This window comes from Nycticebus coucang, chromosome 22 (assembly GCF_027406575.1).
Source record: "Nycticebus coucang isolate mNycCou1 chromosome 22, mNycCou1.pri, whole genome shotgun sequence".
Lineage (NCBI taxonomy): Eukaryota > Metazoa > Chordata > Mammalia > Primates > Lorisidae > Nycticebus > Nycticebus coucang.
The window spans coordinates 53,872,486-53,899,202 of record NC_069801.1 but is presented as its reverse complement, the minus strand read 5'-3'; the positions used below and the strand labels follow the sequence as shown (position 1 = coordinate 53,899,202).

At 43.9% G+C, this 26,717-nt stretch overlaps 1 protein-coding gene and 1 long non-coding RNA gene across 3 annotated transcripts in view; one reads left to right on the top strand and one right to left on the bottom strand.

Moving 5' to 3' along the window:
- The window catches only part of C8A (complement C8 alpha chain), a 72,008-nt gene extending 61,812 nt beyond the window's left edge, over positions 1-10,196 (bottom strand). The window contains exon 1 of one of the 2 annotated variants that reach the window (XM_053576180.1): positions 10,004-10,196. In XM_053576180.1, coding sequence (XP_053432155.1) covers positions 10,004-10,080 — 77 coding nt within the window. In that variant the 5' untranslated portion in view covers positions 10,081-10,196. The remainder of the gene's footprint in view (positions 1-10,003) is intronic. The other variant, XM_053576183.1, reaches the window with a different exon arrangement.
- A 202-nt stretch (positions 10,197-10,398) lies between these two features.
- LOC128575041 (uncharacterized) lies at positions 10,399-15,552 on the top strand. Its single transcript, XR_008376906.1, has 3 exons — positions 10,399-10,545; positions 13,237-13,543; positions 14,305-15,552. It is a non-coding gene; the product is annotated as an uncharacterized LOC128575041 (long non-coding RNA).
- Positions 15,553-26,717: the final 11,165 nt, after the last annotated feature.

Genomic DNA, 26,717 nt, shown 5'->3' with positions numbered 1-26,717 from the left:
ATCCTAAACATGACAAGCTAAACATGTCATGCTGAACATGTCATCCTGAATATGTCATCCTAAACATGACCTCCTAAACATGTCATCCTGAAAAAGTCATTCCGGGCATGACATCCTGAACATATCATCCTGAACATGTCATCCTGAACATGACATCTGAAACATGACCTTCTAAATATGTCATCCTGAAAAAGTCATCCCAAACATGATGTCCTGAACATGTCATTCTGAACATGTCATCCTGAACATGACATCCTGAACACGTCATCCTGCACACGTCATCCTGAATACGTAATCCTGAACATGTCATCCTGAACATGACATTCTGAACATGACAACCTAAATGTGTTAGCCTAAACACATCATCCTGAACAAGTCATCCCAAAAATGTCATCTTAAACATGACATCCTGAACATGTCATCCTGAACATGACATCCTGAACACATCATCCTAAATATGACATCCTGAACATAGCATCCTGGGCACGTTATCCTGACCATGTCATCCTGAACAGGTCATCCTGAAAATATCATCCTGAACATGACACCCTGAACATGACATCTTGAATACATCATCCTGAACATGTCATCATGAACATGTCCTCTGGAACACAATATCCTGGACATGTCATCCTGAATATGACAACCGAAACATGTCATCCTGAACATGTCATCCTGAGCCCATCATCCTGAGAATGATAGCCTAAACATGACCTCCTAAACATGTCATCCTTAACATGACACCCTGAATATGACATCCTAAACATGACAAGCTAAGTATGTCATCCTAAACATGTTATCTTGAACACGTCATCCTGAACACATCATCCTGAACATGACAACATAAACATAACAACCTAAATATGTCATCCAGGACATGTCATCCTGAACATATCATCCTAAACATGCCCTCATAAACATGTCATCCTGAACAAGTCATCCCAAACATGACATCCCAAACGTGACCTCCTAAAAATGTCATCCTGAACATGATAACCTAAACATAACAACCTAAATATGTCATCCAGAACATGTCATCCTAAACATGCTCTCCTAAACATGTCATCCTGAACAAGTTGTCCCTAATATGATGTCTGAGCATGACATCGTGAACATGTCATTCTGAACATGACAACCTAAATATGTCATCCTAAACACATCATCCTGAACATGTCATCCTGAACACATCCTAAACATGTCATCCTGAACACATCATCCCGACCATGTCATCCCAAACATGACATCCTGAACACATCATTCTGACCATGTCATCCTGAGCATGTCATCCTGAACATATCATCCTGAACGTGTCATCCTGAGCATATCATCCTGAACACATCATCCTGACCATGTCATCCTAAGCATGTCATCCTGAACATATCATCCTGACCATGTTATCCTAAGCATGTCATCCTGAACACATCATCCTGACCATGTCATCCTGAGCATGTCATCCTGAACGTGTCATCCTGAGCATATCATCCTGAACACATCATCCTGACCATGTCATCCTGAGCATGTCATCCTGAACATATCATCCTGACCATGTCATCCTAAGCATGTCATCCTGAGCATGTCATCCTGAACATATCATCCTGACCATGTCATCCTGAACACATCATCCTGACCATGTCATCCTGAGCATGTCATCCTGAACATATCATCCTGACCATGTCATCCTAAACATGACATCCTGAACACATCATCCTGACCATGTCATCCTAAGCATGTCATCCTGAACATGTCATCCTGAGCATGTCATCCTGAACACATCATCCTGAACATGTCATCCTGAGCATGTCATCCTGAACATATCATCCTAAACATGTCATCCTGAGCATGTCATCCTGAACACATCATCCTGAACATGTCATCCTGAACACATCATCCTGACCATGTCATCCTAAACACAACATCCTGAACACATCATCCTGACCACGTCATCCTGAGCATGTCATCCTGAACATATCATCCTGAACATGTCATCCTGAGCATGTCATCCTGAACACATCATCCTGACCATGTCATCCTGAGCATGTCATCCTGAACATGTCATCCTGAGCATGTCATCCTGAACACATCATCCTGACCATGTCATCCTGAGCATGTCATCCTGAACACATCATCCTGAGCATGTCATCCTGAGCATGTCATCCTGAACATATCATCCTGAACATGTCATCCTGAGCATCACAACCTAAACATGTCATCCTGAACATGACCTCCTAAACATGTCATCCTGAAAAGGTTGTCCTGAACATGACATCCTGAACATGTCATCCTAATCATGCCTCCTAAACGTGTCATCCCAAACGAGTCATGCTCTAACATGATGTCCCAAACATGTCATCCTGAACATGACATTCTGAACATGACAACCTGAACATGTCATCCTGAGCATGACAACCTGAACTTGTCGTCCTGAACATGACAATCTAAGTATGTCATCCTGAACATGTCTTCCTAAACACGACCTCCTAAACATGCCATCCTGAACAAGTCATCTCAAACTTGTCACTCTGAGCATGTCATCCTGAACACGTTATCCTGAACATGACATACTAAACCTGACAAGCCACTTCCCACCACAGGATCTCAGCACATGTGATTGTTACCCTTTTTCTTGCCCTTCACACAGCTTCTCCTTACCACCCTTCACATCTCATTTTAGCTGCCACCTCCACAGAGAACCTTCCTAACCAGACTATCTTCAGATTGTTCTGATATCCTCTATCAATTTTTATCTTTCTTACATATTTACTGACTGATTCCATCACTACACCCTAATTTCCATGAGTGTAGAAACGTTATCTATTTAGGTCACTACCTAGCATCTATCTAGCACACCTGTAATATTTATTTACTGAATTAAAAAAATGAATAAATGAATGCATATAAAAAAGTCTACTTGTACCAAATATATATATAATTCTATACAGAACTTTTAGTATGTGTTATGTTAGTATTTGCATAATACTATTTCCTTCACATGGGACGCTACGCATACTTTTTGCATCTGGCCAAAACTTCCCACCTCAGTTCATTTTCTTAAGGTAGCTTTCCTTGACCTGTCTGCTCTAAGCTAACATAGTGCCAGATATATAGAACTTCCAAGATATTATTCCCATTCCTAGACTATAGGTTCTTGGATGTATAGATCAAGTTCATATCACTTACCATTGTACCCTAGATTTGAGCACAGTACTTGGTGTATAGTGGAAACTCAACAAGCAAATTTTTATATTAGTATCATCTCTCATTTCATCTTAAGATAGCTCAGTAAAATTTCACAATAACATGTGAATAGTTATTATTATACCTATTTTATAGATGAGTAAAACAGATTCATAAGGAAATGAAATAAATTAGTTAAGGTTATATGTGTAATAAGTGGTAATTCCAAGATTCAAACCAAGGCTGTTTGACTCCAAAGTCTATGCATCTTTTTAGCATTCCCAGATGTAGGAGGAAGGATTTCTGACAAAACAGAGATTGACTCAAAAATATAATTTTCTAAAGGCTTACCATGTACCCTTCACACAGCTTCTCCTTACCACCCTTCTATGCAGGTTCTATGCTAAGCACTTTATGAAAACTTTCTAAACTCCTGAAAAGAGAATGCTATGAAGTATGGATTTTATAAAGTAACTGGCCCAAGTTCTATAGCCACTAAGTTGTGATGCTAGGACTTAGACTCAGGTTAATCACACTCATAGCCCAGACCCTGTGCCACATGAAACATAGTGAAAGATTAGTTACTCTGAATAAGAGTCTTTAAATAACCAGGACACACTTTCGAGTCACATTCACTACTGCAATTATTTATATAATCAAAAATTTATGTTTCCTGAGTACATATTGATTTTCAGTCATCTGAACAACTATTGAAGATATTCACATAGCCTTCGCCCAAGGTTCTTTGGTAAACATACTCTGATGACCATAAAGGCAAAGAAATGAAAAGGAAATTCACGATTAAAACTTCTTTAGGGTCTACTGACTACGTGGCCTATTAAAGGAAAGCAAAAGTCCTTTAGATGCTTAGATGGTTGACCTCTATGTTTGGGATTCTCGTTTTTATTTCAACAATTCCCCAAAAGAAATGTTTTTCATCAAATTAAAATACTTCTACACAGCCAAGGAAACAATCAACAGAACAAATACACAACCTACAGAATGGGAGAGAACATTTGCCTGCTACACATCCAGTAAAGGGCTGATAACCAGAATCTACAAAGAACTCAAGAAAATCAGTGAGAAAAAAATCAATACCCTTAAAAAGTGAACCAAAGACATGAACAGAAGCTTTTCCAAAGAAGAATGATTAATGGCCAATAAAAATCTCAAGAAAATCCTCAGCGTCACTAATCATCAGACAAGTGCAAATCAAAACCACAGGGAGGTATCTCCTAGCCCCAGTGAGAAGGACTTTCATCAAAACTCGCAAAACAATAGATGCTGTGGGGATGTGGAGAGAAAGGAACACTTACCATTGTTGGTAGGCTGCAAACTAATACAACCTCTGTGGGAAATAGCATGGAGACACCGCAAAGCCCTGAAAGTAGACCTACCATTTCATAGCATGGAGATACCGCAAAGCCCTGAAAGTAGACCTACCGTTTCATAGCATGGAGACACCGCAAAGCCCTGAAAGTAGACCTACCGTTTCATAGCATGGAGACACCGCAAAGCCCTGAAAGTAGACCTACCGTTTCATAGCATGGAGACACCGCAAAGCCCTGAAAGTAGACCTACCGTTTCATAGCATGGAGACACCGCAAAGCCCTGAAAGTAGACCTACCGTTTCATAGCATGGAGACACCGCAAAGCCCTGAAAGTAGACCTACCGTTTCATAGCATGGAGACACCGCAAAGCCCTGAAAGTAGACCTACCGTTTCATAGCATGGAGACCCCGCAAAGCCCTGAAAGTAGACCTACCATTTCATCCTGCAATCCCACTATGGGGTATTTACCCCAATGAAAAAAAGAAATTTTGTTCAAATGACCCTTGCTCTAAAATGTTTGTTGCAACACAATTCACAATCGCAAAGACGTAGAATCAACCCCAGTGCCCATCAATTTATGAATGGATTAATAAAAGGTGATATTTGTATACTATGGAATACTACTCAGCCAAAAAAAAAAAGAATGAATACCTTTTGCAACAATCTGGATGGAAGTGGAGTTCATTTTCCTAAGTGAAATATTGCAAGGATGGAGAAATAAATACCACATGTACTCACTATTAAATTGGAGCTAACCTGTTCAGCACTCATACACAGAGACAGAAATAAAACTCAGTGGAAATCAAGGACAGGGAGAAGGGAGGGGGGGATGGGTGAAATCCTACCTGACGGTATACATTATCTGAGCTATAGTTAGTTGGTTAGTTTCTATCATTATATCTTCAAGTTTGCTCATGTTTTTTTCTTCAGTGTTCAATCCACTATTAAGCTCATCCAGTGAATTTTTCATTTCACGTATCATAAAACTAACACGTAAACTAACACGTTATCTGGGTGATGGACACACTTACAACTTTGACTCAGCGGTACAAAAGCAATCTATGCGACCAAAACATTTGTACGTCCTTAATATTCTGAAATAATAAGAAAGAAAAGTATAGAAAATTTTTAAAAAGAATTTTATTTTTCATCAGTGGAAATGTTGGGTTGAAAATGTTATGAAAATCTTGAGATAGCTTAACTCCAAATTAAATATTTGTCTTACTTGGAAAATGGATACTCATTTCTGAAGTTTTGTTTTGTTTTTTGGTGGGTGGGGTTAGTGGTAGTAGTGGTGATAACAGTAGTCTGGGAGAGCCTGACTGTGCCTGTAGATAGCCCGATGACTTAGATCATATCAAATCACTTTATCTCATACCTCTAATTGGGGGAATAATTAGCAGGCTGTAACAAGAATTAAATTGGCTAATATTTGGGAAATACCTAGCTGAGTGTTCTTGCTGTTATTGAATACTCTTCTTCTCATTCCAGGGTTATTTTCTTTATTTGTAACATGAGTAGATTAAACAATCCCTATCTAATTTTAATGACCTGGAAAGTAGCAAATGATAACTTTAACAGTGTTATTGTAAATACATTCAATTATTTAAGGAGAATTATGAACATAATGAGGGAAGTATGAGATATAAAGTTGCTAATAAAAATTTTATTTTTTTTATTTAGTCATTTGTACATAGATCATAAATACATTTATGCCATTATGGGATTCGATGTGTTGATTATTTGTACAAATTGGAGTGCTTACATCCTACTAATCAACATAGCCTTCACCTCATTTACCCAATTACAGCATTATGCTAATGAAACTTTTAAATCTTGCATTAATGTATGCATGATCTACGCGTTTACGATTTAATAAAAAAATAAAAGAAAGAAAGAAAGAAAATTTTAAATCTGAAACGCTACGATACGTGAAATGAAAAATTCACTGGATGAGCTTAATAGTGGATTAAACACTGAAGAAAAAAACATTAGCAAACTGGAAGATATAATGATAGAAACTAACCAAAATGAAACAAAGAGAGAAGAAGGAAAGCCAATAAGAAAGAAGCACCTTGTGACGTGTGGGACCATATCAAGCAGTCTAGCATCTCTGCAACTCGGCTGTCAGGAGGAGAGGTGGGAGAGTATAGGCCAAAAGACATATTTGAATTAATAAATGGCAGAAAATCCAAATTTCATTATAAACCCCTGGAACTATAGCAAGACATATTAAAATGCAACCTCCGAAAATCAAAGGTAAAGAGAAAATCTTAAAAGAAGTCAAAGAAAAAAAAATACGTAAGGAACAAAGAAGATGTCTCCTTAAAGAGTAGATCAGCCAGGAGGTAATGTAAAGGAGAGAGGAAGAAACCATTTACTTAGAATTTTGTATTTGGCAAAGAGATCTTAAGAATTAATTTCCAAAAAGACCTTTGCTGTAAGAAATTTCAAAGGGAGTTATTCAAGTAGAATAAAAATGATATCAGAAGCGGTATGATTAATGACATAAAACACTTACAGTAACAACCAAAAGAATTAAATGAAGTACAATAACTAATGCATCAATTTGGAATTAGAAAAACATTTGCCCTAAGAGATGATCCAAAAAGGGAGAAAATAGAAACAAAGAAGTAATGGAACTAGTGGAAAACAAATAGCAAAAGGGTATTTTTTGACACGCTCAAACCCACGCATAACAATAATGACATTTGATGTAAATGCTCTAATTGCTATGATTAAAAGAGATTAATAGGCTGGATCAAACAAGACTCCTCTATACAGGGTTTCCATAAAGTTCGTGTGCAATGTGCATACTTTAAATTATACTGACATAAGTTAAAATAAGATATTGGAAAAATATTCACTATTACAAACAAAAATCATAAGAGAGCAAAAATAAATAGGTGGGTAATAGAAAAAAATTGGCACAAAACAAGGATAATTTCCAGGGATGAGGAGAGTCTTTCATAATGGTAAGGGGGCAAATTGTCAAGAAGATGGAATAATCCTATAAATGTATCTATGTGTATTTGTGTGTATTTAATAACAGAGTTTCAAAATACATAGAGCACCGACTTAGAGAAATGAAGAGAAATAGGCAAATCCACAAATATAGTTGGAGATCGCAACATTCTCCCTCACTAATTGATAGAACATGAAGATGAAAATTTCAGCAACAGTAACAACCCCCTTGATGTAATAACAGACTTAGAATTTCACCCAACAGCAGGAGAATACACGTTTGTCAGTGCACCTAGAATATTCACTAAGAGAGACCATACTCTTAGTCATAAAACAAATCTCAATAAATAAAAAGGATGGCAAATGTTGTAAACTTCTAAAGCAACACACATACCAAAAGGTGTTATTCACGTAAAATATGTAATAAGAATCCATTGATTTTGAGGCTGAAGATTATAATTTTCTTCCATCACCATTGTTTTAAAACGTGTTCTTCAAACAATTCACTTTTTTTTTTTTTGAGACAGAGCCTCAAGCTGTCACCCTGGGTAGAGTGCCGTGGCATCACAGCTCACAGCAACCTCCAACTCCTGGGCTCAAGGGAGTCTCCTGCCTCTGCCTCCCAAGTTGCTGAAACTACAGGTGCCCGCCACAACACCTGACTATTTTTTGGTTGCAGCCATCATTGTTGTTTGGCAGGCCCGGGCTGGATTCAAACCCGCCAGCTCAGGTGTATGTGGCTGGCACCTTAACTGCTTGAGCCACAGGAGCGGAGCCACAATTCACATTTCTGCTAAGAATTTTCTAACTGTTAAACATGAGCTTGTAAACTAAATGTGTACCATTAAGAATGTAAATATGTATCATCTGTTTTCAATGTTTGGATGCATATGAAATTTTATTTGGGGGAGAAAAAGTACTATTGTTTAAAAGAACTTTAAAAAAAATGGAAATCTCTGACTGATTTGGAAGATTCATGCCTATGAGCATACTACAAATTTGATCTGATTGTTGGCAGCCATCGGAGACAAGGGAAATACCAAGAATTAACAATACTCATTAAGTAACGATAATCGTCACACCAGTGACAGCTTTCACTGAGTCCTTACTAGTACAAGGCGTTGTGCTGAGTATATTTCACCCGTTTAATTCTTGCTCTTAATGTCCTTTCCTTTTACAGGTGAGGAACACGAAGTCATAAAAGTAAAATATCCTGCCTGAGGTCACACAGCTAGAAAATGCCAGAATTTGAACCTAGTAAAGTCATTTCTCCATGTAGTTTTTCATTGTCAAAGCCAGTGTCAGACACGTTGGCATTAGACGCAAAGACCTTGTGATTTCCTACTTCAGCACTTTGTAAAGCATTTAATTGGTTCTCTTTTGCCTTGACTTGAAATTTGCCTCTTCACTGGTCTGTCTTGTTTGATAAGTTCATCAAACATCAAGACTCTTTGTTCATTTTCAAAAAGGATTACAATGATAAGCTTTTATAATTGAGAGTATCTTGGCAGAGATTTCCTTTCCCATAGCTCTCTGGCCTTTATCTTCTTCTTATTAGAGATGACTTTTCTGATTTTTCAGAATTGTATTTGCTTCAAATACAAGTTACAAATTAACTGCTTATTAAAACGCTTCCCCCCTTTCTGAACTATTACTTAAACAAACAAACAAAAATCTCTCTTGCTCTAACATTTAATAAGTACTAATGATTCAAAATTTCATCAACTAAAGAGAATTGGAATAAAAGAAGTTTATTTAAAATCTTCAGTATTTGGCAGAAAGGGACTGCTTTAAAGCCCTCCTAAAAGGTGGAATTAGGGCCTACTTATCCACCACAACATACTTGATATTGTGGTATTAAGAACATGAAGCCAGGTTGGCAATTCAAGGAAATAGAATGCAACATACTATGGAAAAAATCTCTTCCCCCGTTATCCCATAGCCAGAGGTAGGCTCATTTTTAGAATGAAATAATCCAGGATCTCTACAATCTTTTGCTTTTCTCAAAATGATTCTGCATACATTATGTCATTTTATCCTTCTTACACCCTGTGAGACAGGCAGGTATCCTTATGATTCTCTTTTACAGATAAAGAAGTAGAGGCTACGTTAACTGTCCAACATCATTTGAGGGAGCTATCATTTATTCAATGCCTACTGTAAACAGAGTGCATTTTATATCCAGGATCTCATTTCCTCGACTAAAGTAGAAGAGGTATGATTATTCTGTGCTACTATGGCTCTTACAGAAGAGGCCTGGTTATTCTCATTTGACAGCCCGGGAAACTGAGGATCAAAGAGATTAAGTGATTTAATTTGCCCAGCTTCTAAGTAATAGAGCTGTGATTTATACATGATCTGACTCCAAATCCAGGGTCTCTTCACTTTCCAGCCCCCTTCTTGGGATTAGTAATAATATAAAAAGAGCTTGCGTCCCATCCTAACGCACCCACTTCAAACATAAAAGTGTCTCAGCTCCCCAGCAGCTGATTCCTGTGTGTGGATAGTGCAGACACACACATGGTTCACTTACTGGTGCACCTTCTCCCGTGCAGTTACCCCAGGCTGGCAAGTCGTCAAAGACAAGATGAAGAAAGCAACAGCAAACATTTCATCCGGAAACCACCACACTCTATTGCCTTGAAGGAATACAATTATCTACTCGGGGAATTGGAGTAAAAGACATCTGCAGGCTGGCACCTGGGAGGGCTATCTGATGCTTGAAACCAACAGCACTTACCCAATTTGCATTCAAATGTGTTTAATTAGTAACCAGGCTATCAATGAGCCAAACACCCTAAAAGTGTCCCAGATGCCAAAGATCACGCCCTTTAGACTTTTTGAAAAAAAAGTATTCATCTGAGTAAGGAGAGGAAGATAGTTCACCAACCCCAGCTAAGCAGAGGGATCTTATTTTCAGACAGAAGCAAAAGCCAAACCAAGATGTAGTTCCAAAATTGTATGTTCTTTACGAGCGGCTCTTGCTGCCCTTCTGAGGTCAGATCAGTCTGTTTTGCAAAACGGAAACCGAGCTAATGCTGTGTATCAGCTCAGGCAGAAAGCCATCGGAAAAAGGTAAGGGATGCTAACAGTAACAAGAAGGTTCTACTCTCCCTTGAAAAACACTTGGAGCCTGAAAAATACATGTAATTCAATGGGCTTCCGTGTTTTCCTGTAGACCTTGGGTATCGTTAAGATCCAGCATATCTGTGTCTTGAGGGGACCAAATGTCTTAAATAGACATCTTCAGAAGCATTCTCTGGACTCATAATGGCCATAACAGCCTCCCATCTGCACCAGTGCTATTGTACCCGCGTATAACCTTTAGCTCTTCCAGGTGTAAATTAAACTAATAGAGATAGACAGGTAGGTAGCGGATAATAATTGAACACCTACTACGTAGCAGGCATTTCCTATGTCTCATCTAATCCTCATCAGAAGTATTTGAGGTGCAAAGTATTAGCTCAATTTTACAGTTGAAGAACTGGAGCTCAGAGAAGTTGATTAACTTGCCCAAGGATTTACAGTTGGATCAGTATCTGAGGGCATATTTAGATTCTCTCTCTAGCAGGATGGTCCACTTTTCACTTACGCGACAATTTAATCAATAACTTGTATGCATAAGAACTGTGTGTCTGATTTAAACGTGGAGATTGGGTAAAGACACCCAGTTGTCATTACTGTACCTTCCTTTCCTCAGATTCAGGTAAAACATGACAGAAGTGAACGCTAATTGTGAGTCCTGAAAGGTCTCTCAAGCCTCTAATTTCCAGGTCTCTCTTCTCCTTACCTTTCTTTGCTCTGATTCCTGGGTCCTCTGGTCCTCAGTTCTACCCTACTTCTCGCCCATTTGGAGAGCCACTTTTTCACCCTTGTCCACAGGTCACCCAGTCCTGATGGCTATTTCACAATGCTTTACTGAAGAGGTGGCGGGACGCAGAGGTGTTCCATCTGGACACGCTGGGGCCAGCTCAGGGGTACACAGCTGAGACTCACCTCTTTCACCATCCCCCTTCTCCCTTCCCCATCCATAGGCAATGCTCCCGACACAGACCCCAGAGCCTCCTCCCTGTGGGCACATCTCCTCCCACGCTGCCCACAACTTTTCTCCCAGGGGATAGACCTCACTACTAAAGTGTTCTCACTGACCTCTGAAATCCTGGAAAATTAATTTTCTTCTTCTTCGTACATAGTGGGACATTATGAAAGTTTTCAGCTACACAAAGATCAAGAAATGTGAAGTCCATGCAGACAGAAAAAAATGAAGCCCTCCCATCACCACCAAGAAGCGGGGCAAGGTGAAACTCACACAGGTGATCACAGAGGACGCTGTCGACTGTGTTTCCTGGAAGTGAAATAATGGACCTCAACAATCTGTCTCAAAACTTTCATAGTGACCTACATATATGCTGTAGTATCTTTCTTCCTAAACAAGCTTTTTCTTGTTTTTTTTTTTTTTTGTTGTTGTTGTTGTTGTTGTTGTTTGGGGTTTTTTGAGACAGAGTCTTATTGTTTTGCCCTGGGTAGAGTTCTGTGGCATCATAGTTCACAGTAACCTCAAACTCTTGGGCTCAAGTGATCCCCTTGCCTCAGCCTCCCGAGTAGCTGGGCCTATAGGTGCCAACCAGGAAGACTGGCTAGTTTTTCTATTTTTAGTAAAGACAGGGTCTCTCTTGCTCAGGTGGTCTCAAATTCTTAAGCTCTAGCAATCCATCTGTCTTGGCCTCCCAGAGTGCTAGGAATACAGGTAAGCCACTGCACCTGGCCAATAAGCTCTTTCTTAAAATTTCTCCAATGCCCTTTCTCTCCGATGCCCTGTCTCCTTGCCCTAGAACTCAGCAGCAGTTTGACCTGAGTCAGCTCTCGACCCCTGTCCCCATCTTTATCCTCACTGTCTTTGACCCATTTCAGAGCCTCATCCCTCTCTGAAGCTCTCCTAACTGACCCTTGTGGGCCTCCATTTCCCCTTACTACAAACCTCCCTTCATGTCACTATTCATCTTCAAGAAAACCGGGGCAAGTAACACCAGTCTCCTGCCAAGAAAACTTCTGTGGCTCCCCCTTGTTTATAAAATTAAAAGTCCCGATTTCTTTATAAATGGTTCTTTCTTTATAAGTGGTTCTCCACCCAGGTTTGCACCTCATCAGCCATGACTCTCCAATTGTCCGCACAGTACAAGGCACAGTCAGGGTGCCCAGGACCTTCCTCACTCTTTGCCACTACTGTGGCCTTACTCAGCTTGGGCCTCCCACCTGAATTTATCCATTATCTCCTCCCTTCCTTCCCAGGGTCTTCTCGAATATCACGTTTCTCCTGAATCATTGGCTGATGGCTCCTTTGGAAGGTATCTCCTTTCATCTAAGCCTCATAAACATGCTGGCCCCACTTTTAATTTTTGCCTCATATTATGTTTTTCTAGAGAAGCGGGGTATATCTGGAGAACAAATCTTTCTTTAGGGTAAGTTCTGTGTCTGAGTCTTCTGCGTAGTCATGAATAGCACTTAACATTTACATCCTTCATAAGAACTATTTCTTGATTGAATGAATAAGCAAATGAGTCAATTAAAAATACGTTACTATTTCATAATACTTGCAGGTATCTTTTCTCATGTGATCCTCAAAATAATCTTGTGAGATAAGTATTATTATCCTGAAGAGAATCCTGAGAGGCAGAGAGATGGCGATTAAGGTGGGAAAAGGAACCAAGAGATTTGGTGCTTCCCGTAACGTACCTGACCTTTTACCTCCCCATTTTATCTTCACAGCAAACTCTCGAAGCCAGTAGGAACACTCATGCAGGTCTGAAGATGAGGATGTGAGATTCAGAGTGATGAAGCAATTTGCCTGCAACCACACAGCTAGGGAGTCTCAGAGTCACGGATTTATAATCTGTCCAACTGCAAATCCGGAGATCTTTTTTGCTCTGGTCCTGTGACTACTAAGCAATGTATCAGGACTAAGGCTGGACCTTCTAGCTCCAAGTCCAGTTCTCTGTCCATTATGGCTCAGCAGGGAACGAAGCCAATTTGTAGGGGATGAAGAAAGCAAAGTGAATGAAGAGATTTTCATAAGGTGAGATCCAGAGAGAAGCTAAGTCACATGGAGTTGTCCGTGCTGTGTACGCTCGCGTGTGCCTGTGTGTGTGCGCCTCTGTGTGTAGGCACATGTGTGCACGCATACACGCATGCTGTGATGGGGGTGGGGGCACCCATCTGCTTTCAGCCCAAATGGTCTAAGATGAATGGGAAATGCCAAAAAATTGTTAGCTTTGCATATGCGGATTTCACCTTAATTGTAGCATTCTGTTATCAAAGATAGATAGTCATAAAATGCCACGCAGAGTAGACAGCGAGATGACAATTCATTTTGAAAACACATGGACTGTCATGAGGGAACACATTTCACTATCTCAATCAGCCTGTGAGCTATGGCCTCGGAACGGAACCTGTCCTGTGTTGGCTCAGACTGCCTGCTAACTCAGGGTGATATCGAGACCTGTGCTCTCCTGGAAGCTTTTAGAAGCTCTACACCGCCCACCTCCCCCACCTTACCCATCCCCGAGCTGGCCTGCAGTTTGCCCTAATAGAATAGGAGATGAAAATTCTGCTAATTGAATGCAAATGGAGACACTCTTAAAGAGTGGAAAGAACACAGCTTCAGGCCAGAAAGTGCCATTCACGAGTGCCCTAGCCTTCATTTCCTCATCTGTAAAATGGATAAAACTATACCTATCTAACAGGGTAGAATTTAATACTAAATGAAGACATCTATTCAGAACTGGGCATATTGACCAAATGTTGCCACTTTATTTAAAAAATGCTTCCCCTTTCCAGAAGGGTTTTCCCCATTCATGTGCACGGGAGCTTTGGTGTAAGTACCAAGAAAGCTGAGGAGGAGGAGACAGGAGTGGACTGGTAAGAAGACTGGTGAGTGGCAAGTGGGAAGTCCATGTTCAGGTGTCTTGAACTGGTTTTGAGCCCCTCTGAGGGAAGGATGCTACCGGCAGAAATCTGATGCAATGACTTCAGCTGTAAGGCCCAGCTGAAAAAGTGGTAGAGAGCCCCCTTCCCTGCCTCTGCCCTGGTTCCAGGACCATCCCCTCAAGGGTTGAAAACTTTGGGAGCAACTGGAAGTAACAATTTCAACTTAGACATGGCCAATGTCACGATAGCCGCAGCAAATGTGAAGTCTGTCCTGGCAACTTACTAAGAGGCAGTCAGCATGGGGCCCAAGCATACAGTTCTGTGGGTTTGTTTGTGCTGTCTCTCTGGGGGCTGTGTGCGTGCGTGCGTGTATGCACGTGTGCTGAGACAGGATAGTCCACTTCCTGACGGGAGAAATCTGCAAAGTATCAGCACAGGACCTGGCACAGTCTGCAGACAGTAAGTGAGCATCTCTCCACGGCCTTCCCCAGCCTCCCCTCTCCACCCTTTGTAAGATTACACGTCTATTATATCTGTTTTTCCTCCTGATTGCCTCATCAGTCCCTGGCTGCAAGCAACAGACATGAGCAGTGGGTTTTCGATGGTAAATGAAGTGGGGCTCGTTTAAGTAATTGGTCTCAATCAGAGGCTTTACAGTAGATGGGCTAATGTATATGTCTGGCTCTCCCCATTTCATACTGAAGCATTGTATTTGCATTTAAGGGGGTGGGGTAAGAGAGAGTCAGTGTCTGGCTTATTGGAGTAGAAATTAAAGAACTTTTCTCAAAAAAGAAATTCAGCATTGTAAGTCACGCTGGCCAAATTGGGGTGGTCCTTTGGGAAATCCATCTTGGAATTTGGCTACAATGAAACCCAGAATTAGTTTTGAACCTGAGCAAATTCTCCAGGTTTTGTCCATGGATGGTCCTCCTCTCTGCAATGCCTTCATTCACAGCTCAGTGCAGGGTAGCCCACTCCTCTGTTCTTAGGGTCAGACTACTGGTTTGGCAGCCTGTCAGTCACTCCACTGGCAATTTCTGTGAACTCCTGGCAGGCAGAGCTGTAACTGGCCCAGAGGGTGTGTACACTAGATGTGTGGGAATTAGTGAACGGATGGCTGTTTCTGCCCCTCGTGCATGCAGTGAGAAAGCATGGTGTATGCAGAGATATTAAAACAATACCAAAACCAACTGGAAGTCAGCTAGCTTTGTGTGGTCACCATGCTCAGGCAATTCCAAGCAACGTCCCAGGCAACATCCCCTTTGCCCACTGTTCCTGATCTCCTAGCACCACAGGAGATACCTGTTCACTGTCTGTTTTCCTGATACCGTGCAAGCTTCTGGAGGGCAGGGGCCACGATTTAAATCATCTCTGTATGCCAAGTACTGACACATGCTGGGTGCATACGTTTTATGCAATTATAGGAAGACCACAGCTTTTACGTCCAACATACCTGAACTGAAATCGCAACACCACCCCTAACAAGCTGGGCAACATTGGGCTAGTTATTTCACCACTATGCCTTAATCACCCCTCCTATATAATGACCATGCTGGTCATGAGGTTTATAAATCCATACGCTATATAGATGTGTGTGGGCACATACATGTTTATGTCATACACACGCAGGCAATATGTAGTCAATGTTTGTTGAATTGGCCTGAATTAACAGGCATGCAAGATGCTGCTTCTCTATAATTCTCACTCCTGCCCTTCTGGCCAGGACCCTTTGTTTCAGAAACACCCCCTGCAGCCATTTACTCTGGGCTTGCTCTCAGCCGGTGCCCCTGGGGCTGACCAGAGTCATTAATGGCGCTTGGCCTTGGAGCTCATAGAGGTGACTCTGATGTGTGCCATTTTTCTAGTATTTTAGGCATCATTACGTCATAATCACAATTTACTGTTTAAATGAGGTCCCTGAAAGAAATTGTAGCCTTTAAGTCTCAGACGGCTACTGATCCAGAGGATGGATGGCTCAGAACCTGAGCTGTGAGAGGCCGGCCACTTTTTCTCCATCACGTCCCAATCAGCACTGTGCAGCACATGGTGGTCAGTGATGGCGAAGTTGGGTTTGGCACCATGGCAGGCACTGAGCCCTCAGAGATGAAGGGGACACGGCCCTGCTCACCTCATTGCTGGGCTGAGCATGGGGGCGACAGCGTCAGAGAGTGTCCACCCACAGCTGCCTACGTGAGATACGGGCTTTAGGGAAGCAGGGGAAGGGGGCCTGGAGGCAGGTTGAGGAGTTTCTTTAGACAGAAAGGAAGGAAGAGCGATTATTCCAGACACAGGGAACGGCAGGAGCAAAGCCAGCAAGAAGTCCAGGAGCGGGGCCGGCGCGAGGGGAGTCAGCCAAGTACACCGTGAGGAAGGGAGGGTGGGAGGACAAAGGCCGCGGCCAAGGGCTTGGCTTTTGTGGTTTTGTTTTTGTTAAGACTGAGCTGTGGACACCAGCTCTAAGCACGGGGTGCACTCCTGGACTACTGGAAGCTGCCAGGCCTCGCGGCCAGACCTGCTCTTCGCCCCTGGAGGAGGCACCTGGTGGGGGCTGAGCTCAGACGGGCTCCGGGGGGGCTGGGACATGTGCATCTACCACACAAGGGGACTCCTTGGGGGCAAAGGGAACAGAGGGCACTCTGAAGCTCCTGAGTCAGGCGCCGGGATTCTTGACCCCAGTTTGCACCAGGAGCTCACTGCATTCCCTTGGGACTGTCGCTTGCCGTCTCTAGACTTCAGTGACCACACCTGAGTGCTGGCTCATCTCCACTGCCTCCTCCAGTCTGAAATCTTCAGCTCCTGTAATCCTGATCTCTGAAATCCTTCTTGGAACCACAGGAACTGTTTCCTAAACATACATCCATGTATGTATTTCCAAACCATTCAAGTCTCTTTTCATACTTTGATTCAAGATTTGTCTTCCCATGAGACACTCCGGCTGTCAGTCTGTAATTAGGCTTCTCGTGAAGCCAGGCTGTGTGGAGTGGGAGACGGAGCGGATTAGCTCCCTGCGCACAAACTTGGCCAGTCCCCTTCTAGCCCGCCTTTGTTCCAGTCGAGTGGATTTCAGCGGCTCCTGGGTGAATGTTAATGCCGCCCATGTACACAATTGCAAGAAAAACAATAACCATGTGCGCCTCCCTTTCTTGAGAATGCTCTGGGTTGCACTTTTCAAGCATCTTGGTGACACAGCACGGGCTTGGGGTGGGTGGCAGGGAGGCAGTGCAACAGAACCAGAAGAGCTCAAGACGGGAGGTAGGTCACCCCGGATTCAAGGCAAACTCAGCCACTACCTTGCAAAAGTCACCAGCTCTCTAGTCTTGGGGATGTCAACTACAAAATGAGGCTAAGCACTCCTGCCTTGCAGGCCTGCTGGAGACAGTAATTGAGACAATGTACGTGGGAGCGGTAGGTAAAGCTCTGTGCACAAGGGGCCCAGCACCGAGGTTTGCGCAGGAGCAGGGAGCCAGGGCAGTAGGTGCAAAATTCTTGTGAGCATCAGAGAAAAAACAGGAGATGGATCCAGACTGGATGACCCTGAACTCTGATGGCAACTGCGCTGAAATCAGATGTAGGTGTTCAACTCTGGGGGAGGCAGAAGAGTATAACATTGACTGAGCGCCTCTGTTCTTCCTGAAACTCTTTCAGTAACGCGGCATGCTGATTCTTACACCTAGTCCAACGATGAGGGGAACGGGGTCAAAGAAGGCAGGAAGGAGAGAAGAGGTGAAGTCCAGTTAGTTTGCCTTCCGAATCAGCCTGTAACCCTGTCTTGGCATTACAAGCAGATTAACATCAGTTTTAAATAGGTTGCGAAGAGAAGAAGTATTTGGGGGTGCTGCTCAGCTCTCCAGAGAGGCATTTCGGACGAGAAATCTGTGTCATGAACAAGAGGCATCAGGAAGGCAGGTGCTTTCCATTCACGCAACACTCCCACCACCAAGAATACCGCCCGGAGGGGGGCAGGCACTAACAAATATTTGTTAACTAAAAGAATGAACCCTATGAGGTTTATCGTCACCCCTCGTAGCTTTTCTGGTGGATCACAAATAGTGAGAAAGGAAAAGAAAGTCCTTCACATAAACGATCTGAGGAATTTGCACACCTTCGTTTGTACCAATTATTTCAATCTCTACTGCTGTGTAACCAACTCAAAACTCAGTGGCTGGGAATGACACAATGGAAAATTATTCAACCATAAAAAGAATGAAATGCTGTCATTTGCAACAAAACGGATGAACCTGGAGGACATTATGTTAAGGGTAATCAGTCAGACGCGGACAGATACCGCGAGTTCTCACTCATATGTGGGAGCTTAAAAGAAATTGAACTCGTGGAGACAGAGTAGAAGGATGCGAGGGAAGCGTAGTGGGGGGTGGGGTGGAGGATATCTAGGGGGTGGTTAACAGGTACAAAAATGGAATTAGGAAGAACAAACATCCAGTGTTTTGTAGGACACTAGGACGAATATAGGTAACAATAATTCAATGGCTGGGCGTGACTGCTCACGCCTGTAATCCCAGCATTCTGGGAGGTCCAGATGGGTTTAAAGCCAGGAATCCAACACAAGCCTGAGCAAGAGTGAGACCCCATCTCCACAAAAACATAGAAAAATCAGCTGGGCATAGTGGCGTGTGCCTGCCTGGAGTGCCAGCTACTCTGGAGGTTGAGGGAGAAGGACCACTGAGCCCAGGAGTTCAAGGTTTCCGTGTGCTATGGCAACGTCGCTGCACTCCAGACTAAGTGACAGAGAGAGAACCTGTCTTAAAAAAAAAAAAAATCAACAATTTATTGTAAATTTCAAATTAAAAGGGTGGCATTGAAATGTTCCTAACACAAAGAAATGATAAATTCTTAAGAGGATGGATATCCCAATGACCCCGACTTGATCATTACACATTGCATTCCTATATCAAAATATCACACGTACCTCCTAAATATATACAACTATTATGGATTGATAACAATTAAAACATTTACAATTTTTTTTAAAATGGGAGCAGCACTTAGAAAAGTGCCTGGCACTTAGTTGGTACTACGTAAGTATTAGTAATAACTAATTATAGCACATGATTATTATAATTATTGTTAAATTCCTTACATCCACTGCTTTTGTTTTGTTGCATATGAAATAAGACTCCCAGGCTAGGGAAGCTCTGGTTCCCTAGGGCGCCCCTCTATGTACTGAACCTCACAGTCGTATTTGAGTAGCTGACCAGGCGATGAAATGGGCAGTTGGATCCTTCTTTCTCCTCTCCCTTCCCTCATCTGTCTTTAGTTATTGTAGACCTGGGTGTGCCTTTTTCTTGTTTCCAGAAGTGGTGCTGGAACCCAAAGGAGAATTGTGAGTTTCTATGAGAGTTGATCCACTCAACAAGCATTTGGAGATGGACGCGGGGGTTCGGTTCTGCAGGTAAAGTGCAGAAGGTCTGGTGGGTGACGTCCAGGGAGACTGTCTGCTCTGATGAAAAGAAAAAGATATAAGAGAAGAGGCCTCAGTGCCAGTCATGTGTCTGGACACGGCCGTGTCAGGGGAATGATACCTGGAGACACCCTTGGACATCCCTATTATCACCATAAAAAGAATATGCATTGAATGAATGTCATCAAAGAATATCATTGATGAAAAAAAAAGAGCCCCAGGTAGTTCTCTAATCTCAGAGGGAAAGGGACAAATGGCACAAAATGGTCCAGCAAACCCCACACCTTCAACTTGAAATAGAGGTGTTCAGTCGACGCCAGACTCAGCCAGCTCACCCTGCACCTGCCACAGCCCGAAGCAGAGCTGCACATCTGCCCATGGAGCTGTGAGAAAGAACGTGGTTTAAACCCCTGAGTTTTGAATAGTTGCCGTATTACTGTGACACCCGCTCACCAACACAGCATCTTATTCCATGGTGTGTGGTCAACGGAGCTGCAGAATTTGAGGTGTCAGCCCAGAACCACCCTTATATGGAGGGTAGGTGGGGCACTGAACCCAAGCAGGCTCACTGGCACCTCAACCTGCTAAATGACAAGACCTTGGACCTTGAGACTGAACCTAACACCATAATGGGGCTTTATATTCGTCTGGGGGCAGTGGGAGGTGGAGCCTACAGTTGGCATGTGGAATAGATGTAAATAACTTGTGACCAGAGAGTAAACTGTAGCAGGTGGTTTTAAAACATGATCTCAAATCCCACTGATATTCGTTCTATGAATGCCTCCTCTCTTTGTCTCTGGATTCTGGGATTTCTTGGTGAATAAATGATGCCAGGTTCCAGGCCTAGGCCTTTGTAAACTGACAGCTACTTTCTGTCCCTTGAGACACTTGTTCCTCTAATCCAGCCACCATGCTATGAGGAAGCAGAAGCCACACTGGGGGAGACCTGGCGAGCAGCTTCGCTAGTTGTGTGAATGAGCCTCTTGGAAGAGGGTCCCCAATAGCCAACCCAGCCATTGCTGCATAGAGCATGTTGCAAGCAAACGAGGTGATCGTTTTAGTTTTTAAGCCACTGTGTTTTAGAGACAATTACAAGGCAGGCAAACCTAACATCAATGGAGCCTGAACCACAGAGCAAGGCCGTCATACTGACGATCATTCTGGTGATCGTCTCCCAGCAATCCTCTTGAACAGATGAACACACGGAGACGCAGAAAGGATTAATGACTTGCTTGGAATCCTAGACCTGGCAGGCAGATCAGCATGCATCTGAATTTGGTCGTCTAGCTGAGGACGCCAGTCCCCAGCCTTATTCACTGAACCACAGGGTAATAACACAGACAGGACCTTTGCCAGCGTCCAGCAACCAGTTAACCTGTTTGCAGCAAGATCTTACATGAACTGTAAGTGAACAAACATCCTAGATCATTTTGGAGTTTTTGTGTGTTTTTTGAGGCAGAGCCTCACTCTGCTGCCCTGGATAGAGTGCAGTGATATCAAACTCAAACTCTCAAGCTCCAGTGATCTTGCTTCAGCCTCCCAAGTAGCTGAGACGACAGGCACTTGCCACAACACCTGGCTAGTTTTTCTAATTTTAATAGAGATGGGGTCTCATTTTTGCTCAGGCTGGTGTCAAACTCCTGAGCTCAGTCAATCCACCTGCCTCAGCCTCCCAGAGTGCTAGGTTACAGTTGTGAACCACCACGCCTGGCCTCCTGGCTCTCTTTCTTTGTAGCTTGAGTATATGTGTTTGGAAATTGACACATCCAGGTGTGAATGAATTCCAGGCACAACTCCAAGGAGAGTCTCCCTAGCATAGGTAGGGCACTTCTGCCTCAGCTGAGTGACTTTCCGGCTATGTCACCTTAGGCTCATTGCTTAAATTCCCTGAGCATCTTACAGATGAGGACAGAAATTCCTACTTCACAGAGTTGTTGTAAGAATCTAATGAGAAAATGTTATGTAAATGTCTTAATGCAATACATAGATAGCCCTTAGTAAACTCTTTAATTTGAAGGTCCTTTTTTTTTTGAGACAGAGTCTTACTGTGTCACCCTAGGTAAAGTGCCATGGTGTCACAGCTCACAGAAACCTCAAACTCTTGGGCTTAAGTGAGTCTCTTGCCTCAGCCTCCCAAGTAGCTGTGACTACAGGCGCCTACCACAACACCTGACTATTTTTCTGTTGCAGTTGTCATTGTTGCTTAGCTAGCCCAGGCTGGGTTCAAACCTGCCAGCCTCAGATATGTGGCCGGTGCCATAGCCACTATGCTACAGGTGCCGAGCCAAGGGTCCTTTTAATAATGGCTTTAGATTCAGAACATTTCCCTTGCTGGTCCTTCCTGACCCCATGCAGGGGTCCTCAAATTTTTTAAACAGGCGGCCAGTGCACTGTCCCTCAGACCGTTGGAGGGCCGGACTATAGTTTAAAAAAAAAAACAAACTATGAACAAATTCCTATGCACACTGCACATATCTTATTTTGAAGTGAAAAAACAAAACGGGAACAAATACAATCACACCACCTCATGTGGCCCACGGGCTGTAGTTTGAGGACCCCTGCAAGAGAGCTCCGTAGGGTCACGGTGAGCAAATCTGTCCTGTAGCTGAGCACCATTTATCTTTACCTCTCCCAAAAGATTTAGACCTTTTTACCTCTGCTCCTTTAGCCCCTCCAGACAAGGACAAGAAGGAAGCTCAAACAGCTGGTAAGCTTTGCTCACAAATTCCTCCTTCATGACTGACTGAGCCCTGACACGGGAAAGAAACATTCCGTAGAATCACGTAAACCCCCACTCATCTCCAAATTGGGTGCTGGAGTGCCTCGGGGAGGTGATTTTACAACCTCAATGACTTCAGCCAAGGTAGACTCCAATTGCTCTCGCAAGATAATTCAGCCTGCACCTGGCGCCAAGGCCCCCCTCCCTTCTGATTCAAGAAATTGCCCCTTTGACTGAAGGGGAACAGTCTCCTCCCCCAGGAGACAGAAAAAGAGAAACCTGAAGCTGCCTGCCTCCTGCAGCCCTGGCCCGGCCTTGCAGGTGCAGCTCAGAAACTCGGTACTCACTCGCATTCTCACTGGAGCACGGGATCTTAGACACGGGCGGAGAGAGGTGTGATGAGAGCAGGGAACCCCAGGATGGGTGCAGGCTGTCCGCACTCCTCCTCACCACCTCCTGGGTTTCAGGGGTCAGGTTTATACTGGGATGGACTGAATCCCACCCTTGTCTCTCCACCTAGAAAACCCTTTCTAGCCTGCTGTGCCTCTGGGGAGCGCTGATACCTTTCCTTGTACCATGGCCTTTTAAAAACATTTGTTTTCAAATCTGGGTCTCACTGCTGAAAGCGTGGTGGACGTGGTGAGTTCTTGGGTGGTCAGTTGAAGAGCTGGAAGACACATGGCTGACAAACACTAAAACAGACAAGACCAGTGAAGAGATGAGGGCGGCCGGCTTAGGACAGGAGTGACCGCCTTCCATAGGACAGAAGCCCAGAGAAAAGCCGTGGCCGCCACCCTATCAGGCCACCAACCACCTGCCTTCCGCGCAGCACCGTGGACACACATTGCAGAGTTCCCCGGCCAGAGTGTCTCAGCTGGAACTTCTCTTCTGAGCAGAGACAACCAGGATGAAATAAAACATTCAGGGTTTATGGAAAGACACCAAAAAAGCTGTACAAATTGAGACAAAGTTCAACAGTAGAGAGATGGCGGAAATGGCTCACCACAGCATGCTCAAATTCTTAACTTCTTATATATTCTATGAAAGCTATTCATCTATTGTGACATTCTTTTTTATCTTTCTTTTTCTTTTCTTTGTTTTTTTTTCTTTGTTTGTTTGTTTTGAGATAGTCTCACTTTGTCACCCTGGGTAGAGTGCCATGACATTACAGCCCACAGCAACCTCCAGCTCTTGGGTTCAAGCGATCCTCTTGCGTTCAAGCGATCCTCTTGCCTCACCCTCCCAAGTAGCTGGGACTACAGGTGCCTGCCACCACGCCTCACTATTTTTAGAGAGGGGGTTTTGCTCTTTCTCAGGCTGGTCTCGAACCTATGAGCTCAGGCAATCTGCCTGTCTTGGCCTCCTGGAGTGCTGGGATTACAGACGTGAACCACCATAGCACCCAGCATTAGTCTTTATTTTTCATCTTAACTGCTCCCTGTGGGGTGGTCACTACGGGCACCATCTGACCTGTGGTTTCACCTACCTTTAGATAAGTTCTGCTCTATGTTGAAATACCAATTTTCTCTGGCTGGATGGCTCTATACTTCGTCCTGTTAATTTTTAACTGTTTCCCTCAGGGCTGCTTCCTCCTCTTCAAAGATCTCCCTTCAACATAGATTATTCAACCCACAGCCAACTGAGCTGCATGTAGTCCGCAGCCTGGTCCAGCGTAGCCCTGTCCATCTAAAATGTCACGGCTGCCTCCTCATAGGTGGCTCGGTCCCCATTTTGGTTTGAGAGATTACTTTCCTGCCAAGTCACTGAAGCCCAAATTCTATTGCAAAAGTCTGCGGGTGCACCAATAGTCATGACTGTAAAATGTATTATCAGTTTTTGAAAGCTGTTTTCAAGTGTACATGACCCACTCTATCAGGTGTGTCCGGCTTCAGCTCCTCAACATAGGTCTTATCATCTGTGTTTTATATAAGCCAACACAGGTTCAGTGACCAAATAATTTCTCTAAGACCACATAGCTGATAAGTGGCAAGGCTAGAACTCCAGGTCTGCCAGCACTGACCATGGTCAACTGTGGACGTTCACCTCTGAGGACTGCCCACACCGCAGAGGAACACACTCTCCAGACCAGCTGAGGGTCATCGCTCACCTTCCCCACCTGCTATGGTCAGCTGGGGTCCTCCAGGGTCTCCCTTTCCAGCTTGCCTTTTCCATGGCCTGAGTCAGTTTCTTGTCCAGCTCTGTCCTCACCAGCAGATGGCTCAGCATTTGTCTTGCAGTCCTCGACCCATTCTGGTGCGCTGAGGGAACACTGACCATGCCTAACTCAAATGCCCACTCTGTGGGCCCTGCCATATTCCCCCTAGAGCTAGAGTAGATTGACAGAAATTCCTTCCAGGGACACTGAGGGAGTCCAGTAGACCAGAATCAATAGACCGTCACAAATCTCCCACAATCTCAATGAAAAGCAAAAAATGATGGACGGCTTCGTCCTGCCCCCGGTGGAGTCCAGGTGGTGCAGTCCGTAGGAGTCAGTCTTCCTCTTATAGAGGAAACTGTCCTGCCCACACCACAGCCCCTAAACCAGCGGTTCTCAACCTGTGGGTCACAACCCCTTCGTAACAATGAAAATCCATCCCGTATATCAGATATCTATTACGATTCATAACAATAGCAAAATTATAGTTGTGAAGTAGCAACAAAAATAATTTTATGGTTGGGGGTCACCACAACATGAAGAACTGTGTTAAAGGGTCGCGGCACGAGGCGGCCTTAGGAAGGTTGAGAACCACTGCCCTGAACCGTGATATTTCCCATGTGACTCTGCCCACCCCCCAGCCCTGATGGCGCTCAGGGTGGCTACCTGACCAAAAGCCAGTTATGATGTAGCTCAATGTGGAAAGTTCTGTCCAAGGAGAGGAAAGCTGGCCAGTCAGATTTTCATTCTGGAACACTTAAGTTGAAATATATAAGAAGAATCCATTAGTGGCAGAAAGTGAGGCTGGGTGGATGCGGAGAAAGGCTATAAGGTAGAACAGAGACTCCAAGTAAACTGATGCCCTGTGCAAATGAAATTACGGCATTGTCTGAGTAAACAGTAGCTTTGAGGAGCAGGTTCTTGGCAGAAAGAGAAGCAGGGAGAAGCCAATACTTAGATGCAGCCCAGCTGGGCTAATGGCTGTAGACCCCACACACCTTTCAGTGACGTTTCTGGGTCCGAGCACCTTGACTGGGAGGTCTGGTCACATGGAAGTTCCTGTTCTCAGACCCTCAGGACACACCTGTCTCCTTCAATTGTTAAGGAGGGCATCTTTATGGTGACAAACTCCCCTTTCTGATCCTGTCCATACAAGCCTCTTTGCATTACAACTAAGAGAATGCTGCTAGGACTCCAGTCTATAAAGCCTTGTACTTGCTCCAGATAATCCATCTGTTTGTGTTTTACCGAGTCTGAACTTAATAGCTGCTTTGTGTTATCTGTGGGCATCTGGAAAGCAAGGGCCGCCTGGGCACGGGGGTGGCTCACTGATAATCAAGCGAAGAGGTTATAACCTTGTGCACTTTTCTTATTTCGATCTTTGGTTCCAATTTGTGCCTCTGTCCCAGGTTTTTTAATCCCATATTTAATTTCCGTGACTTCATGTTTTATATATTGTTCTAAGCTCCATTCTCAAACAAGATAATATATAAATAAATATTCACAAATGGATGAGTTACAACCAGGGCCCTGGTGGAAAAGAGAGTCACCCCAATAGGCTCAGAAGGAGGGAGTCTGATGATGGGAGCTCCCATGGAGGTACGGACATTGAGGAGTTGACAGGGAAGAGGGAGGTACCGGAGACTAGCCAGAGTGGGCAGCTGCTTCCAGCCAGATGGTGGAAGGAACAGGGGAGGAGAGGCCATCATTAGAGCCCAGTGGGGGCTGGGACCACAAGGAGGATGGAAGGAGCCACAGTGCTGGAAGGGTGCAGAGACTGCCAGAGGTCCACGCTCAGGGAGGGGAGGGATGGAGAATAAATATCCCAACTTCTTCCTCCTCTCACCTTGGAAACCTCCTGCTAGAGCTTCCCCACCTGAACCAGGCCCCACAGAAGTCCAGGATGGGCCAGTCTCCCAGGGCACAGAGGAAGGCTGAGGAAGATAGAGGATGGATGGAGGGGAAGTGAGAATAAGCAGCAGACAGGACGAACATGACGTCTTAGTCTTGAACATGGTCACAAACAGGGG